This window comes from Bubalus bubalis, chromosome 4 (genome assembly GCF_019923935.1).
Source record: "Bubalus bubalis isolate 160015118507 breed Murrah chromosome 4, NDDB_SH_1, whole genome shotgun sequence".
In the NCBI taxonomy this organism is placed as follows: Eukaryota; Metazoa; Chordata; class Mammalia; order Artiodactyla; family Bovidae; genus Bubalus; species Bubalus bubalis.
In genome coordinates this window covers 59,118,743-59,138,136 of record NC_059160.1, presented here as the reverse complement: position 1 = coordinate 59,138,136, position 19,394 = coordinate 59,118,743, and the positions used below count along the sequence as shown (strand labels likewise).

Below are 19,394 nucleotides of genomic sequence, written 5' to 3'. Positions count from 1 at the left end.
GTGTAACTCTTCAGTTGGTTTTCCACATCCACGGAGAAGGCAATGGCACCCACTCCAGTACTCTTGCCTGGAGAATCCCATGGGCGGGGGAGCCTGGTGGGCTGTAGTCCATGGGATCGCTGGGAGTTGGACACGACTGAGTGACTTCACTTTCACTTTTCCCTTTCATGCATTGGAGAAGGAAATGGCAACCCACTCCAGTGTTCTTGCCTGGAGAGTCCCAGGAACAGGGGAGCCTGGTGGGCTGCTGTCTATGGGGTCGCACAGAGTCAAACACGACTGAAGTGACTTAGCAGTTCCACATCCACATTTGTGGATTCAGCCACCTATGGATTGTGTATAATAGTATAATAGTACATATTTATTGAAAAAAATTCTCATAAAGTAGGACCTGTACAATTCAAACCTATGTGTTCAGGAGATTTTACCATTTAATTCTGTCACTGAGATTGTTGTTGTTTGGTTTTTTCTTGTAGTTCTGTCAAATTTTGCTTTGTGTAATCGGAGGCTTTGTTCTTAGGTACGATCAGGTTGACAAGCGTTGTGACTTCTTGGTGATTTCAGTATTTTGTCATTTTGAAGTGACTTCTGACCTTTTCATAAGAATACTTTTTTCCTTCATAAAGTCTGCCTTGTCTGATATTACTAAAGGAAAATGACTTTCCCATGGTTATTATTTTCACAATATTTCTTTTTCCAGCCTTTTGCTTTCAGCCCTTCTGTGTCCTTGTGTTTTAGTTGTATTTTTAAATAAGAATATATACTTGGATATCTTAAAATGCAGTCTGATAACATTGTATTTTGACTAGCAAAGGTAATTCAGTCACAGTTAATATAAATACTACTCTATTTGTTTTGAAATCTACCATATTATTTTAAACTATGACTTCTCTCAGTTTTCTGTCTTTCTCTCATTTTGGGATTGATTATTTTTTCTCATTCATTTTTACTCTCTGAATTTTGAAATTATGCACGCTTTTGCTGTGCTTTTAGTGGTTACCCCTCGGGACAACATACATACTTATCAATTTTAAAGTCAATGAATAATGTCTTTATTCCTGTAATGACTTATATTATTGTGCATTTTATTTTTAGTAACCAAGATAATATTATTTTTATTTTATACAAGAGTTATTTTCCTTTAGAATTTTATATGTATTCAACATTTGCTTTGCTTTCTATTCCCTCTTGCATTTTAGACTTTCCATTTAAGATCACTTCTTTCTGTTGAAGTATATATTTTGAAATTTCTTTTGGTGAGCATCTTCTGGAGGCAAACACTCTCAATTTTTGTTTGCCTGACAAATGTCATTGTTTTACATTACCTAGGAAGTAAATTTTTATGGAGTAGAGAATTCAAGCTTGGAAATTATTCTCTTATAGTACATTGAAAATGTTACTTACTCATTTCCAGTGTTGCTCTTAAGAGTCAAATTGCTGTTGCTTTAAAAAATATTCTGACTTCTTTGATGAACCACTTTGGAGGCTGTCTTTGCACAGTTTTACTAGGAATGGTCTTCTTTTTATTTATTTTGCTTTCATTAGTGCAGTGGTTAAGAACACAGGTTCTAGAGCCCTCAGAATGGGGCAGATCAAACTCCTGTCTTGAATCCCAGTTCTGTTATTATACTTAGTAATTTTGTGACCTTTGGTAGATAAGTTTTCTGTATCATGAGTACCCCAGAGATAATTGTGTAAACGTGTTAGTCACTCAGTTGTGTCTAACTCTTTGCGATCCCATTGACTGTAGACCACAGGCTCCTCTGTCCATGGAATTCTCTGGGCGAGAATACTGGAGTGTGTTGCCATTCCTTCTCCAGGGGATCTTCCTGACCCAGGGATCGAGCCTGTGTCTCTTATATCTCCTGCATTGGCAGGCGAGTTCTTTATTGTCTGAGCTACCAGGAAAGCCCTAATTGTGTAAATGTAACCTAACTTATATGCAGAGTACATCATGAGAAACGCTGGGCTGGAAGAAGCACAAACTGGAATCAAGATTGCCGGGAGAAATATCAATAACCTCAGATATGCAGATGACACTACCCTTATGGCAGAAAGTGAAGAGGAACTAAAAAAAAAAAGGAAAGTGAAAGAGAAGAGGAGAGTGAAAACGTTGGCTTAAAGCTCAACATTCAGAAAACTAAGATCATGGCATCTGGTGCCATCACTTCATGGGAAATAGATGGGGAAACAGTGGAAACAGTGTCAGACTTTATTTTTTGGGGCTCCAAAATCACTGCAGATGGTAATTGCAGCCATGAAATTAAAAGATGCTTACTCCTTGAAAGGAAAGTTATGACCAACCTAGATAGCATATTGAAAAGCAGAGATATTACTTTGCCAACAAAGGTCCGTCTAGTCAAGGCTATGGTTTTTCCAGTGATCATGTATGGATGTGAGAGTTAGACTGTGAAGAAAGCTGAGCACTGAAGAATTGATGCTTTTGAACTGTGGTGTTGGAGAAGACTCTTGAGAGTCCCTTGGACTGCAAGGAGATCCAACCAGTCCATTCTAAAGGAGATCAGTCCTGGGTGTTCATTGGAAGGACTGATACTGAAGCTGAAACTCCAATACTTGGGCCACCTCATGCGAAGAGTGGACTCATTGAAAAAGACTGATGCTGGGAGGGATTGGGGGCAGGAGGAGAAGGGGATGACAGAGGATGAGATGGCTGGATGGCATCACCGACTTGATGGACATGAGTTTGTGTAAACTCTGGGAGTCGGTGATGGACAGGGAGGCCTGGCATGCTGTAATTCATGGGGTCGCAAAGAGTTGGACACAACTGAGCAACTGAACTGAACTGAACCTAAATAGTAGTTGTTATTTATTATTATGTAATTTTAACATTATTACACTATTTTAAAGTTTAATAACTTCAAATATACATATGATACTCTCGGTAAGCATCATTTTTAAAGCACCTTTTAAAAGACATACAGATGGCTAACAAACACATGAAAAGATGCTCAACATCACTCATTATCAGAGAAATGCAAATCAAAAGCACCATGAGGTACCATTTCACACCAGTCAGAATGGCTGCGATCCAAAAGTCTACAAGCAATAAATGCTGGAGAGGGTGTGGAGAAAAGGGAACCCTCTTCCACTGTTGGTGGGAATGCAAACTAGTACAGCCACTATGGAGAACAGTGTGGAGATTCCTTAACAAACTGGAAATAGAACTGCCTTATGATCCAGCAATCCCACTGCTGGGCATACACACCGAGGAAACCAGAATTGAAAGAAACATGTGTACCCCAATATTCATTGCAGCACTGTTTATAATAGCCAGGACATGGAAGCAACCTAGATGTCCATCAGCAGATGAATGGACAAGAAAGCTGTGGTACATATACACAATGGAGTATTACTCAGCCATTAAAAAGAATACATTTGAATCAGTTCTAATGAGGTGGATGAAACTGGAGCCTATTATCCAGAGTGAAGTAAGCCAGAAAGAAAAACACCAATACAGTATACTAACACATATATATGGAATTTAGAAAGATGGTAACAATAACCCTGTATATGAGACAGCAAAAGAGACACCGATGTATAGAACAGTCTTTTGGACTCTGTGGGAGAGGGAGAGGGTGGGATGATTTGGAAGAATGGCATTGAAATAGGTATAATATCATATATGAAACGAGTCGCCAGTCCAGGTTTGATGCACGATACTGGATGCTTGGGGCTGGTGCACTGGGACGACCCAGAAGGATGGAATGGGGAGGGAGGAGGGAGGAGGGTTCAGGATGGGGAACACATGTATACCTGTGGCAGATTCATTTCGATATTTGGCAAAACCAATACAATATTGTAAAGTTTAAAAATAAAATAAAATTAAAAAAAAAAAGAGAGAGTTGCAACAGAAAAGAAAAAAAAAATAAAGTGTACCAGCAATATTTCCCTAGAGATACTTCAGGTGCCAATGTTGTACAGAAAAGAGAGTAAAATCTGAGTAACCAGCAAAACTGAAATGTATAGTAAATGGGAGAAAAAACTTAATTCCTCTCTGAATGCTGTTTAAAAATTTGTATCACAAGCATAACTCATTTTAATGTTTATTTTCTTTAATTCTATATCTTTATCCATGTCTATGTTCTTACATGTGTATAGATGTTTGCAATAGGGCTAACTGAGGAGCAGGAGGAGAGGTGGGCAAGCATTTGGGAGCAGTTCAGTATCAGTGCCTGAACTCTTTGGAGACGGAACACTGAGTCCAATTCTGGGAGAGTCTTGAAGATGGGTCAAGCTTTGACAAATGGGACAATTGGTCACTATCACCTTTTGCAGAGGAACCTTCCACTATAGCATTCCTTTGATTTCTGCTGTCTCTAAGAAGGGCCTCAGACTCTTTCCCATGAAACATTTCCTGTATATTTTTGCCCTGTTCAGCACTTTTTAACTTTTTTTTTTTTTTTTTTTGCCTCCTGCAATGGACTGCTCCTGCACTTCCCAGCTCTTGAGTGCTGTCCCCTCTAGCGGTGCCTCTGGTAGCTTCTGCTGCTCCTTGGTTCATGTGACCTGTGTCAGATGGTAAAACCTCCAGAGCCCACCCTTTCTTTACTCTCAAGCACAGCTTCTCCCAACAGCCCTTCCATTCTGCGTCTCTAGGCTGGCAACCTAGGGCTAACTCCGGGTCTGTTATATATCCCTCCTACCTATACAAAAAAGAGAAACTGTAACACCTCACTTCCCAGAAACATTTAAAACTGTTTATCATATTTTGAAAGTACTCGCCTTCCCACCCTTTCCATGTTCAATCCTTGCCAGATATTCCATATGCATTTTAAAATAAAAAAATCTGTGGTCTCTTTTGGGGGAATTTAGTGCAGTAGTTTTCAAATCACCATTCCAAGAATCCTCATGGGTCATGGAGTCAATATAGTGAGTGGGTCATGAGTGGTATATTTTTTTTAAAGAAATTAAATATAAGAAGGCAGTGTCAGAATGCACCACATACAGTAAGTGGAAGTGTTTTCTGAAACATTTGTTTCAGGATAGATTCTGTTAAAAAGAGCATTTCTAGATTGATGTTCGGCATTCTGAAGAATTTGTTTACTGGCTGACAAGAGAACCAACAGAGTGATAGAAGAGGATTTCCATTCAGAAAGGGTTTGGAAACAGAAGGATGGCATGGTTGGGAAACAGATTGTTTACCCCAACAGTTAGTTTTAAAAAATGAGGAACAAAGCATAAAGTTCATTTCACAAAGCCATAGAAATATCACATCCCTATCAGTCTAGGGCAGGATGATCTGGGGGAGTTAATGCTAAGACTGCATCTGTGGCTAATAATTAGAATAACAAGGTTTTATGCATCAACAATAACATCTGACAATTAGCATGGACCCATGAACTGGTGTCAGACAGAGATTAGAAGTGGAGCACCAACTAACAAATTCTAATTTAAACAGGTTGCTTGAGTAATTTTCATAAGCCACAAGCAAAGACACAGAACACACAGTTTTCCTATCTTAGTTCATGGACATTTTTTTCCACCTTTGACAATAAGTATGTATGTATTGGGTCATGATAAAAGATGCAGTGGCTGCCATAAATCTCAGCTACATAATCAGGAAATGCTGATTTAGGAGAGCTAGATGTTCTCAAACCTGAGTCTATTTTTTCAGAAGATAACACTGAAGTTTTTTTGATAATTTAAGTATTATTTGTGAGCATTCATCTATTCATTATCTTAGGCCTTCAGTGTAGAGTTTAATGTAGGAAAAACTGGGTGAAGCTCATGAAACCCCACGAGATGATACAGGTATTCTACTTCATTAACTTCACAACAACTCTATGGGATAGGTACAATTGTCCCTCAGTATCCACAGGGGATTGGTTCAGAAGCCCCTCAGATATCCACCAAAATCCAGAGATGCCCAGTCCTTTATATAAAATGGCAGGCATGTGTGCTAAGTAGCTTCAGTCGTGTCTGACTCTTTGCAACACTATGGACTGTACCCCACCAGGCTCCTCTGTCCCTGGGATTCTGCAGACAAGAATACTGGAGTGGGTTGCCATGCACTTTTCCAGGAGATCTTCCCAACCCAGGGATCGAACCCACACTTCTTAGGTCTCCTGAATTGGCAAGCAGGTTCTTTACCACTAGTAACACCTGGGAAGCCCCATAAAATGGCATAGCATTTGCACATACACTCTACACATCTTCTGTATACTTTAAATCATCTCCCCATTACTTATAAAACCTAATATGATATAAATGTTATGTAGGTAGTTGCCAGAACATGACAAATTCAAATGTTGGTTTTTGAAACTTCCTGAATTTTTAAAAATATTTTTGATTCGCAAGTTGTTGGATCCATGGATGCAGAAACCCTGGATTATAAATTATACTATCCTATTTAACAGAATTACCTTTAGTAGAATATAATAGAACCACACATGTTATTCCTTGAAACTTCTTTACAAGCAAAGCATCTTTTGAACCATTTCAGTGTCTCCTAAGGACAATTACTGAAGAGACTGCCAGAGCTTATGATTCTAATGAACCTCCCAGACACTGGCATTAAAAAGCGTTGTGAAGAATGGCTGATTTAGACAGAAGACTACAGCTTAGCCTTAAGGAATTATAACCATGACCAAAGGTTTGATGGTCCAGATTTGTCTCAAAATTACACTTTAGGGCCTTTAGCTTTAAAGCACCTCATATTCTTGCTATTTCTAGCATCCAGGGTAACCAGTAGAATGCTTTAGCTCACAAGCCAGCCTATTTGAGGTTCAGAATGAGACTGGAGTTATGTTTATAACTTGATAAGGCTTAAGGAATGCAACCCAGAGCAAGCAGAGCAGGGGAGGGGCAATAAAGCTTCCGTAGCTGGCCCTTCCTTTTGGCCTGAGACCTAAGTTGGAGGGATGCAAACGACTGCAGGGGCTATTGCGTTGAAGGCACAGCCCAAGGCATGTTCTTCAGAGGCCACGGAAGTGGTAGGCAGACAAGCATGATCAAGTTAAAGAAGTCTGATCAGGCAAAGCTTGCCAGACTCCATCTGGCAAGTGAAAACACAGATTTGTACAGAGCTAAAATAGTTCTTGGAGATAAATTTATTCAGAAGCCCAACAAGTCTGGGAACAAGAAATACAGAGCTAGTGCTCTTTTTTGGAGGTTTTTATACCCCTAAGAAGAGCAAGACACTATTTCAGGGTCCCAAACAAACAGGCTATGCATTCAAGACAAGCTGAGGCCTAGCTGGATGGTAAAGGATGAGTTAGGATTCCTGGGAAAACTAACAAGTCTTAATAAAAGCAGAAGCTCAATGTTATTAACTTGGATGTTAGGAGTGCTATAACTAAGATCATACAGATGCCCAGGACCTCCCCTGAGGTCTTCTAGATTCTGGGACTTGTTGCCTAAGTGATTAACTAGAGTTGGTCCTGCATATGGGGCCCAAGATTACCTCCAGCTTCTGGGAACTGGGGAAGACAAAAGCTGGATAAGTGAGGCAGGAACTGGCATCTGATAGTCCCTAGCCCTTGCAGAGTGTGGTCAGGAACCAATACCACCAGCACCCCTGGAAGCTCATTAGAAATGCAGAATCTTGAATCTCACTTTAGACTCACTGAATCAGAATATGCATTTTACTTGCACGTTCTAAAATGTATGCACTTTCAAGTTTGAGAAACACTGGTCTAGACTGGTGATACCAATGCACTTATACTCTAAAGATGACTCTCCAAGAAGTATTCTATTACCAATTCATATAGTGGGCTCCACTGGTAACCTCTGATTTCTTTTGGTCCCACCCAAGTCACATGTCAGAACTGAAAGGAAACTAGAATACCTAAGCAACACTCTCATTTTACACATGAGGAACAAAGTTCCATAGGGGTAAAATAACCAATGTCACAACTCATAAGTGACAAAAAATAAGAGTGCAAACCTAGGTCTTTTCATTTTAAATATTAATTTCTATATAAAATGTGTATAACTAATTGCTTGCTAACTAATTAATAAAGCATTTATTGAGTGCATACTGTGTGCCAAGCATTTTGTTGGGCGATTAAGATATCAAGATGAGGAAATTACAAATCAGCTCGATCTAATGGAAGTGGAAAGTAGATTCTTCTTTCATTGTTCCTGGGCTGTAAGGACAAGACAATTTTTTTAAAAAGTGATATTTGTTTTTAAAAACTAATATTAGTTTTGGCATAATGATTGCATATTTTTATACATCACGAAATAATCACCATGAAAAGTCTAGTTACCATCTGTCACCATACAAAGTTGTTACAATATGATTGACTATATTTCCTATGTTGTATATTATATCCCTGTGACTTATTTATTTTGTAACTGAAAGTTTGTAGCTGTTAATCTCCCTCAACTATTTCACTCATCCCCCAACCCCTCTCCCCTATGATGACCAAAAGTTTATTCTCTGTATCTATGAATCTATTTCTGTTTTGTTATGTTTCATCATGTTTTTTAGATTCCACATATAAATGAAATCTTGTCATATTTGTCTTTCTCCATCTGACTCATTTCACTTAGCATAATACCCTCTAGGTCTATCCATGTTGTCCCAAATGGCAAGATCTCAGTATTTTTATGGCTGAGAAATACATAATTTTCATTGGCATATATATAATTTTGAATTAGTGTTTTTTGCAGAGGTGGGATTGTTGGATGCTATGGTAGATCTATCTTTCAGTTCAGTTCAGTTCAGTCACTCAGTCGTGTCTGACTCTTTGCGACCCCATGAATCGCAGCACGCCAGGCCTCCCTGTCCATCACCAATTCCCGGAGTCTACTCCAACTCATGTTCATCGAGTCAGTGATGCCATCCAGCCATCTCATCCTCTGTCGTCCCCTTCTCCTCCTGCCCCCAATCCCTCCCAGCATCAGAGTCTTTTCCAATGAGTCAACTTATCTTTAATTAAAAAAAATTGTTTTCTATAGTGGCTGTACCAGTTTACATTTCTACCAGCAGTGCTTCAGTGTTCCCTTTTCTCCACATCTTCATCAACGCTTGTTATTTGTTGTCTTTTTTATAGTAGCTGCCCTTTTAGGTGTGAGGTGATATCTCTCTGTGGTTTTGATTTGCATTTCCCTAAAAGTTTTTGATGCTGAGCAGTTTTTCACGTGCCTGTTGACCATCAGTGTGTCTTCTTTGAAAACATGTCTGAGATCCTCTCAGATGTCCAGTTTTTAACAAGGTTGCTAATTTGTTGCTTTTTTTTTGAGGTTGAGTAGCATGAGTTCTTTGGATAGTTTGAATACTAATATCTTACCAGATATATAATTTGCCAGATTCAAAAAAATATTGCTAAGGCCAATATCAAAGAGCATATTACCTATGTTTTCTTCTAGAAGTTTTATGGTTTCAGGTCTTACATTTAAGTCTTTAATCCACTTGAGTTTGAGTTTATTTGTATATATAGTGTGAGAGTAGTACAGTTTAATTCTTTTGCATGTAGTTGTCCAGTTTTCTGAACACCATTTATTGAAGAAGTAGTCTTTTTCCCATTGTATATACTTGCCTTCTGTTGTAGAATGATTAACCATATAAGTGTGGGTTTATTTCTGGGCTCTCTATTCTGTTCCATTGATCTATATGTCTGTTTTTGTGCCAGTACCATTCTGTTTTGATTGATACAGCTTTATAGTAGGATTTGAAATCAGGGCGCATGATATCTCCAGCTTTGTTCTTATTTATCAAGATTCAGTTCAGTTGCTCAATCATGTCCAACTCTGCAATCCCATGGACTGCAGCATGCCAGGCTTCCCTGTGCATCACCAACTCCCAAAGGCTACTCAAACTCATGTCCATTGTGTTGGTGATGCTATCTAACCATCTCATCCTCTGTCACCCCCCTCTCCTCCCGCCTTCAATCTTACCCAGCATCAGGGTCTTTTCCACTAAGTCAGTTCTTCACATCAGGTGGCCAGAGTATTGGAGTTTCAGCTTCAGCATCAGTCCTTTAATGAATATTCAGGACTGATTTCCTTTAGGATTGACTGGTTGGATCTCCTTGCAGTCCAAGGGACTCTCAAGAGTCTTCTCCAATACCACAGTTCAAAAGCATCAATTCTTCAGCGCTCAGCTTTCTTTATAGTCCAACTCTCACATCCATACATGACTACTAGAAAAACTATAGCTTTGACTAGACAGATGTTGGTAAAGTTATGTCTCTGCTTTTTAATATGCTGTCTAGGTTGGTCATAACTCTTCTTCCAAGGAGCAAGTGTCTTAATTTCATGGCTGCAGTCACCATCTGCAGTGATTTTGGAGCCCCCCCAAAATAAAATCTCTCACTGTTTCCATTGTTTCCCCATTTGTCCTAGTTCTGTAAAAAATTCCATTAGTATTTCAATAGAGATTACATTGAATCTGTAGGTTGTCTTGGGAAATATGGTCATTTTAACAGTTTTAATTCTTCCAGTTCATGAACACAGTATATCTCTCCATTTGTTTCTGTTGTTTTCAGTTTCTTTTTATTGATGTCTTACAGTTTTCTGAGTACAGGTCTTTCTTTTACCTCCTTGGTTAGATCTATTCCTAGGTATTTTATTCTTTTTGATGAAATTGTAAATGGGATTCTTTGCTCCTTCTGATAGTTCATTGTTAGTGTATAGAGATGCAACATTTCTGGATATTAATTTTGTATTCTGAAACTTCATTGAACTTCATTTATATTAGTTCTAATAGTTTTTCTTGTGGTGTCTTTAGGATTTCTATATATAGTATCATGTCATCTTCAGACAGTGACAATTTTACTTCTTTCTCTAAAATTTGGATACCATTTATCTTTTTTTCTTGTCTGATTGCTGTACCTAGGACTTCAAACACTATATTAAATAAAATGGTCATAGTGGGCATTCTTGTCTTATTCCTGAACTTAGAGGAAAAGCATGATGTTACTTGTAAGTTTGTCATATATGGCCTTTATTATATTGTTGAGGTATGTTCTCTTTTATACTCATGCTGTTGAAATTTTTTTTCACCATAAATGTATGTTGAATTTGTCAAAAACTTTTTGCGCATCTATTGAGATAATCATGTAATTTTTATTCTTCGGTTTGTTAATGTGGTGCATCACATTGATTGATTTGCAAATACTGAGTTGTCTTGCATCCCTGAGATAAATCTCAGTTGATCATGATGTACACACAAGACAATTTTAAATATAGTATCCCTCAGTGTTTGTAAAAAATCACATCACTTTTTTTTCATTGAAAAAGTCTTTTCAGAAGTGAATAAGGAAGCACTGGAAAATTTTTCATGGGTGTATTACCTCCTGAAGAATCCAGTCCTGGATATGCAAGGTGATATAACTTATCCCTGAGGGTAAAGACAAGTTGGGAATAGATCTAAACACTGTTCTCAACTGAAAACTAAGTGGATTAGATGAGAACAGGCTGGGGGATCAGATGGGAAGCTGGTTTGGGATTAGCAGCAGATCTAAGAGAATATGGAAAGTGAGGTATCCAGGTCAGGTTAAGGAGCCAGGGATGATCATGGGGCTACAAATGACAGCAATAATGCTCTAAATACCACTTAAAGCAATTCACATTGACTCAGTCCTCACATTGATCCGTTGGATGAAGATTACCATATCTTCTACTTTGCAAATGAGAATACAGAGGCATGATGTTTTAATAGTTTTCCCAAGATCACACAGCCAGTAAGTGGTGGAGGCAAACCCAGGCACCCTGGCTCCAGAGCTCAGGCTCACAACAACTCGGTGAGTTTAGTGCTTTATTATTTAATTACAGCCCTATTTTATTCAAGTTAATTTTGACTTTAGGCTTTTATATTTTGAATCCAATTATCTATGCCAGGCTTCAGTTAAGTTCAGTTAAAGAAGTCTTTAAATTGTGTTGCAAAACCATTGACAAGTATCAGTTTTAGGAGGGAGAGTGTCATTTCCATAATCAGGGGTTAAATATAAGGCATAGCTTCTATTTAAAATTTAAATTAAAATTTAATTTAAAACTAATACAATTATGTAAAGTTTAAAAATAAAATAAAATAAAATAAATAAAAAATAAATAAAAATTCCAACTAACATGCCTTGGGGAACTTGACTAGTTCTTAGCAGATTAATGGAAATTTCAGAAATATAAAGATGTTAGCGTGTAGCAGGTGTATGACTGAGTTGCTTGCTGTGCACCTGAAACTCTCACAGCACTGTTGTTCAGCCATACTCCAACATAAAATAAAAGTTAAAGGAGATGCTGTAAGCACTGCTAAAGAAGTACAAGATATCACTCCTGTCCTCGGAGATTTTATATGCTAGCCTGGGAGTCAAGGTGAACAAACACAGGCTGAGAGCAAACACCACTAAGCACTGGGAGATCTTGAGCTAATCTCTTTGGGATTCATTTCATTTTCTTTTCAGAAATGTTTCGTCAAATTTTCCAAAGTTTGAAAAGTCAAATATTTTTAATGAGTAAAAAAAGAACAATTCTCTGTCTAGCTCTCCTTCTCCCTGAATCTCTCTCCTCAGATGTAATTGCTGCAAACTCTTTCAGCTGTTTTTGTTTGGTTGTTTTGCTTTCTCCCATTTAACTAAATTATGTGCTCAGGTGATGATTTCTCAAGGGATCAGCCTTACACACTCTTCTTCTCTGCACATTCTCCTAACTGAGTCCTATCACAATTCTTAAAGCATAGTCAGTGTTTATGTTATGACTATGTAAATGTCACTCACTGCTGAGCCAAATAAGGTACTATTTCCTTTCTTGTCTTCTTTCCTGCAGGAAAAAAAAAAAAAAAAAAACTAACAAAAACCTGCCTCACTTTTGTTTCACTTAGAATTCTCTGTATTTTAGAATCTCTTATTTTTCCTAAGGTTTCAAATAACTATACAGTCCTTCTCCATGTGGACAAACTCATGAACTTGTCTCTTAGTTCCTTTTTTCTTTCCTTCCGAGACATGCTTCAAACTGGACCAATTGCTTTCATGGCTCAAATATCATCTTCAGAGCCCATTCTCCATCCTCCTAATAATTCCTTCCTCTCTGAGTTGGATTCCCTCATTCCCATGTTTCTCTCTGTCTTGGCTTGCTCTCTCATGTTAAATGAACACATCTTCCATCTACCCGAGAAAGAATGTGCTGGAGGTTCTGGTAATTCAGAGCTCACCAGACTCCACAGATTGCATCCACGGAAGGCTCTAGCAAAGAATAAAGCATGGCAGGATGAAGAAAACACAGATAGCCATTAGAGAGTCATTAGAGAGACTCAGGTACCCAGGAGGAGCTGCCTGGTCCTCTCTCAGTTACACGGGACACATGCTATCTATGGGTCATGAACCACTGAAATATGGTGAGATATGTTGGTTTCAAGAAAGCTGCTGTCTTACTTGGGAAGATCATGATCAGAGGATAAGTCTCTGATCATGTAGTCAAAACCAGACTGTGGGGCCAGACTCAATGAGAGAAGTGATGATAAAAATAGACTCCAGATGTAAGTAATCAACATGTGTATTTTCTTAAAAAAAAAAAAAAAGTGCTGGTAAGCTGGCACAGGCAGCCTCCTGGTGTGCTTCACACCCAAAAAAAGAGCTGTGTTAATTATTTGCTAGTACATTCCATTCAGCTTTGGTCAAGGAACAGTTCCATGATTTCAGTCCTCTGAGATGGTTACCAAGGTGGCAATGGATTGAGATTATTCCTGCACTTACATAGGAAGTAAAGAGACCTTGTATACCTGACCAAAGGTAATCATTTTAATACTTAATTCACTGTTGTCTCGGCATAGAATTCTAGGTTGAAAATTATTTTCCCTCAAAATGTAGGAGGCACTCACTGTTCACTGCCTCTGGGAATTCTGCTTTGCTGTTGAGAGTTCTGTTCCCATTCTGATTCCTAGTTCTTTATTTGTGACGTCTTTCCTCTGCAAACTCTGGGGATCTCCCCTCTGTCCCCTGTGTTCTAAAGTTGCATGGTGCACCTTGGTGTGGGTATTGTTCTGGATCTTTAGGGTGCCTCTTTCAATATATGAAGTTTATTCTTTGGTTCATGTAGATTTGTTTCTTTGATAATTTGCTCCTTCTAATGATCTCTGCAATTTTTGGAATTTCTGTTATTCAGATATTGAGCCTATTAGATTGAGTGTTTACTTTTCTCATCTTCCCCTGACCCTACCATTTATATTTTTAAATTTAGGTTTATTTGGGGGGAGATGTATTTAACTTTGTATTTCAGTAATCTTTTATTGATTAGTTGTTATGATCATATATTTTTTTAAAATTTAAGAGTGCTTATTCTCTGTTCCATTTTAATAGCATTGTGTTCTAATTTTTAGATGCAACCCTGGCCTTTTTCTGTCTGAGGATATTAATTATGGTTTCATTGACATTTTCTTCTGCTCTCTGTCCTGTATCTGATTCTCCAAGTCCCTTTATTACATTAGTTCTGGTCTCTACCTTTCATTTCATGTCTAGTGACCCTTGGCTGTTCACTCATGTTTGAGAAAATGAGAATCATATTTAGTCAGGCTTGTGGACTTTTGGCCTCACTGCAGTGTAGCTGAGCTAGCAATTTCATTGGAGGATCCTGAAATGTTAGATCTGAAGTTCTCTTCTCTTCATCTGATAAATTTTCCCAAAGAGGATCTTCTAGATTCCTACTTGGTTTTCTACGTTCTGGGTAGGGGCTAGAGTGGGATAAAGGGATGCCTCTTGTTCAGAATACGGACTTTCACTTATCAATGTTTTCAATTCAGCATTTCATTCCTGGACTAATGTCCTTCCTGAGCATAGATCTTCTTTTTCTAAAATTTTTAATTGGAGGATAACTGTTTTACAATATTGTATTGGTTTCTGCCATACATCAACATGAATCAGCCATAAGTATACATATGTCTCCCCGCTCTTGAACCTCCCACCCACACCATTCCACCCCTCTAGGCTGTCACAGAGAACCTGATTTGAGCTCCCTGCATCACAGAGCAAATTCCCACTGGCTATCTATTTTACATACGGTAATTCGTATGTTTCAGTGCTACTCTCTCAATTCATCCCACCCTCTGCTTCCCTCACTGTGTCCACAACTCTGTTCCCTATGTCTGCATCTCGTAGATCTTCTCTGATTTAACCTCAACAGTGAAAGAAGTTTGGCCAGCGTAGACGAGGCAGAAAAGGAGGAAGGGAGTCTCCTGGTTGCAAGAACTCAGAGAAGAGATGGGAGGGAGATTGTTCCTGAAGTTGTTGAGGTTCTTGGTCATGCTTGTCATCGGCAGCCCCTCTGAGGCCAGGTAGGACACCACCTTTCCTTTCTGCTGACTCAGCTATGCTCTTCCAGGTGATTTCACAATGTTGCTTCCGTCTCTCATCTACTTCATTTTCTCTTTTGCTTCTGTCTTTGTGAATTTATGACTTTAAGACATTTTTTTTTATTCTTAATTCATATTGGGAGACTGCAGGATCTTAGTTCCCTGACCCCTCATAGGGATTGAACCTATGCCACCTGGGGTGGAAGTGCAGAATTCTAACCACTGGACTGCAAGGGAATTTCCCACATCCCTTTACTCTCACTTTAGTTTGACTTGAGAGGAACCAGAGATAAATGAATGCACTTAATTAGTCAATTTTGATCATCAACTCTGGGGTGAAGCTTTCTTATATCTAAAATGAAGGACTTAGAGCGGACCACCTCTAAGTTTCTCTGAATCTCAAATTCTATAAATTCATTATAAAGAGGTGCCATAGAGTGTAGGCCTGACTCTAAGAACTGTCAAGAGTTCAAACATTAGGTAAATTACTAAAGCATGAGTTATTAGGAGACGTTTCATCTTAGAGGTGGGGGCTGAAAAATTGTGTGTGGATTGCACACACAAAGAGAAGAAGAAGGGAATCGCCTGAGTGCACAAAAGTAGCCAAGACCACTGATGGGGAAAGGGGCATTTTGAGAAGGAACAGGAAACCAAGTTGGATATTTACCAGGTATATATTAGAACTTGTTGCAGAGGACCTTCAAAGGCTAAATTTTAAACTTAACTGCAGTAAGAAATGTCAGTCTTTAAAAATAATATAATCTTAGTACCAACTAGCATTTATTTTCATCTCATAACCTTTGCACAATTCTTGTTCATATCATTTCTCTTTAAAGGGAATTGGGGGGAAAAGCCTCATTTTTTCTCTTTCAAAGAAAAGCCTTTTAAAGTATAATGACATTGTTTTGAGAACCAATGCTGTAGTTTTTGAGGTGGAGTGTAATTTTGATGTCACATTTGAGATGTCTTTTCATTTTCTTACAGGTTTTATTGTTGTATGCCTATAATATGAAGCCCCTGAATATTTCTGATGTTGCATCTACTGCTTGCAACTGTGTGTACGTAGGCTCTTTCTGGGTTCCACTAAAAAGGCAAGTAAAGATGGATTATCTGCAATTCTAACCCTCTTTGCTGATATTTTCATAAGGTTGGCTGTTTCAGTAATATACACGGTAAATCCAGGAGAACTTCTGGAAGACATTTTTGGAAGAATCTTCCTTTTACTTAGAGAAGTATGATATTTCAGTGGTTAAGAGCATGAACTCTGACTTCAGTCTTCTTTGGTTCACATGCCAGTGTGGCCTTCCCTATCTTAGTATCCTTGACCAGGCTACTTAACGTCTGTGTGCCTCAGTCTCTTTATCAATAAAATAAGAATAATAATAGGACCTAGTATTGCTGGAGTATGTGTTGGAGTTTTGTCCTAGTATTGTGGGGCTTCCCTGGTGGCTCAGAAGGGAAAGAATTCGCCTGCAATGTGGGAGACCTGGGTTTGATCCCTGGGTTGGGAAGATCCCCTGGAGGAGGGCAGGGCAGCCCACTCCAGTATCCTTGCCTGGAGAATCCCCATGGATAGAGGAACCTGGTGGACTGCAGTCCATGGGGTCACAGAGAGTCAGACACGACTGAGCAACTAAGCACAACAAATTGGAGTAACAGTTCTAGTACTTCATAAACAGATCACAGAGAGTACAAACATGCTGTCTGTAGTTTTGCCTGTAGTTTAGGGTGTGTTTTAAAAATAACTTAATGTGACTCTGTATTAAGTTGTAATTAAGCCCAAACTCCATCCCCATCCTAGCCTCATCCTTCCCTCTCTGCGCAGTCCTATACGTTGGCCAATCCTGTCTGTTCCCCCGTCAGAAGTCTCTGCATCAACCACATTGTTTACCTCTCTCTTCATCCAACAGTGGATGGAGACTCTTAACTTTCACTCATGCCTGGGTTCTGTCTCTTCTGATTTCACCTTATTCAGTTCCTTGTTTGTTTTCATTTTTTTTTCTTTGCTTAGTTAATTTAGTTGTGATTCCACTATTTGTTACTGTTGTGACCTTAAGCCTAACCCATTCCATTTTCTCATTTCTGAGATGGAAGTAATACTCTGCCTACCTTTGGGGGTTATTGTTGGGATCAAGTCAGACAGTATATGCATATGCGTTGCATGCATGTATAATATATGCATATACTTTGTAAAACCAAAAGCACTGGGCAGATGTCAAGTTTCTTCACGGCCTCCTACACCTGTCAGCCTTGGCTCCTCCCCCTGTTCACCACCTACTAAGTGCTCAGTGAACAGAGACTTGGTGCTTCTCCATCCTTCCGAGGAGAGTCTGGTTCCTGCTTCCTGATTTCCATTTGGAAAGACTGCCTGGCCTCACCATGAAAGGGAATAAAACAAGAGATGTTTCAAGAGCTGGCATACTTTCAATTATTCAGTCAACTTTCTTTTCTTTTTTTTCGGTGAAATGGCAGAAAATCTTAGACATAAGACTGTACTAGCACCACTAAGCCACGACACTGGGAAATCACGCTCCCACCTTTGTTGTCGTTCAGTCACTAAGTCATGCCCAATTCTGCTCTTACCTTGTACATCCAAAACGTAGCAGGATTTATTTTTAGAACTGCATGATGAAAATGATTATAATTTCTGCAGAACAGAATGTAATGAAACTGACAGGATTCTTTTTTTTTTTTTTTTTTTAACTACAAAACGCTCTTGATTTTGGTGTGTTTATGATCAACAGTAGGGTGACTAAAGTTAGGGACACGCCCCTGTCGCTGAGGCTCTTATCGGGGAAGGTAACTGACAAATGTTCATCTGATTCATCCCTTGGTGATACAGTGAAAATAGACTATTTCTCTCACCCAGGGTGGAGTTCCTTGTGTTCCTATGGGGGTCAAGCTAAGGGCAGTCTATAGGGAGTTGCTCTTGTTAACCATCCTTTAGAAGGCAAAGTAAGAGGATGCTGTGGAAAACTGGGGAATTGATATTCCTGCGTTTGTACCTGATGTCATTTTGGTTTTTTGCATTGTCTACTTCTTTTACATAAAAATTTCCCTCCATCCCTGGATAGAGACCTGTGGATCCATGCACATTTATGCACGCACCTGTTATCTGCATACCTGGATCCTAGAGTCACCAAGAGCCCTGCAGGTGGCTGTTTGTTTCCTTTCACTGTTTTCATTGCTTTTCCAGCTTCTGACCTCATTGACTAGTTAACTCCTGCCTTCGACACCTCCACAAGACACTGGACTGTGACTCCAGAAGCTTTCTGGCCTCAGTGTAATTACCACTGTGTCCTCTTCCCTCACCCTTGGCTTTTGCTTTTCCTTCTTTCTTGATTCTTCTCCCTAACCCTCACTCCCCACACGGTACACGTCACTGTATGGGCTCCTTGATTGGTCTCTTAGAGCCATGGCTGACTTGTCCTAATTCTTAGCTTCAGACCAGCCAGCCAATCAGAGATGGTACTGCGTTTAAGCAGGAGTGGATCTTTTATCACTACCTGGTGTTTCTTTGCCGAAGTAGATATTTATTTCCTTTATTTTCATCTTAAGCAATATTTTGGCTGTCTACATTCCTTTTCTCACTATGCCTTTGTGCTTGTGCTGCTGTGCTTAGTCATACCCATTTCCTTGCAACCCCATGGACTATAGCCCACCAGGTTCCTCTGTCCATGGAATTTTCCAGGCAAGAATACTGGAGTGGTTACCATTTCCTCCTCCAGGGAATCTCTATTATGCCTTTGCCAGTTTATAAATCTGAGTGTATAACTAAATCATAAACATCATACAGACAAGAATCACATCTCTTGGCTCATGTCTCTTGAATGAAGGAATAATTGAATGAGTGATGTTTGGGGGGGCAGTTGCCAGAAATCTAAGTGTTAAATAACTAAGGATTTATTTTACACATATTATTGATTCTGGGAATAAATGAATGCCTTTCTTTTAAAATAAGATGCATATGTGTTTATTATTTTTAGAGTTATTTCAGTTCATGAGAAACTATCTAATCTTATGCAAATTGCTGAAATATCATTGCCAACAACTCCTGAAGTTACTTCAAATGAAAATTTACGTGAAGTAGAGGAAACAGAAGAGAAATCAATTGATGCAGAAATGGAAGTAAGTTAATGGAAAATTA

The 19,394-nt window shown here is 38.9% G+C and overlaps 1 protein-coding gene across 11 annotated transcripts in view; it reads left to right on the top strand.

Annotated features, from left to right (window-relative positions):
• CFAP54 (cilia and flagella associated protein 54) overlaps positions 1-19,394 on the top strand; it is a 313,162-nt gene that overhangs the window by 259,884 nt on the left and 33,884 nt on the right. For 10 of the 11 annotated variants that reach the window (XM_044941473.2, XM_044941468.2, XM_044941474.2 and 7 more), the window contains 2 exons: positions 16,232-16,338; positions 19,234-19,375. In XM_044941473.2, the coding sequence (XP_044797408.2) occupies positions 16,232-16,338; positions 19,234-19,375 (249 nt within the window). Of the gene's footprint in view, positions 1-15,078; positions 15,230-16,231; positions 16,339-19,233; positions 19,376-19,394 lie in introns of those variants that run through there. The other variant, XR_006550483.2, reaches the window with a different exon arrangement.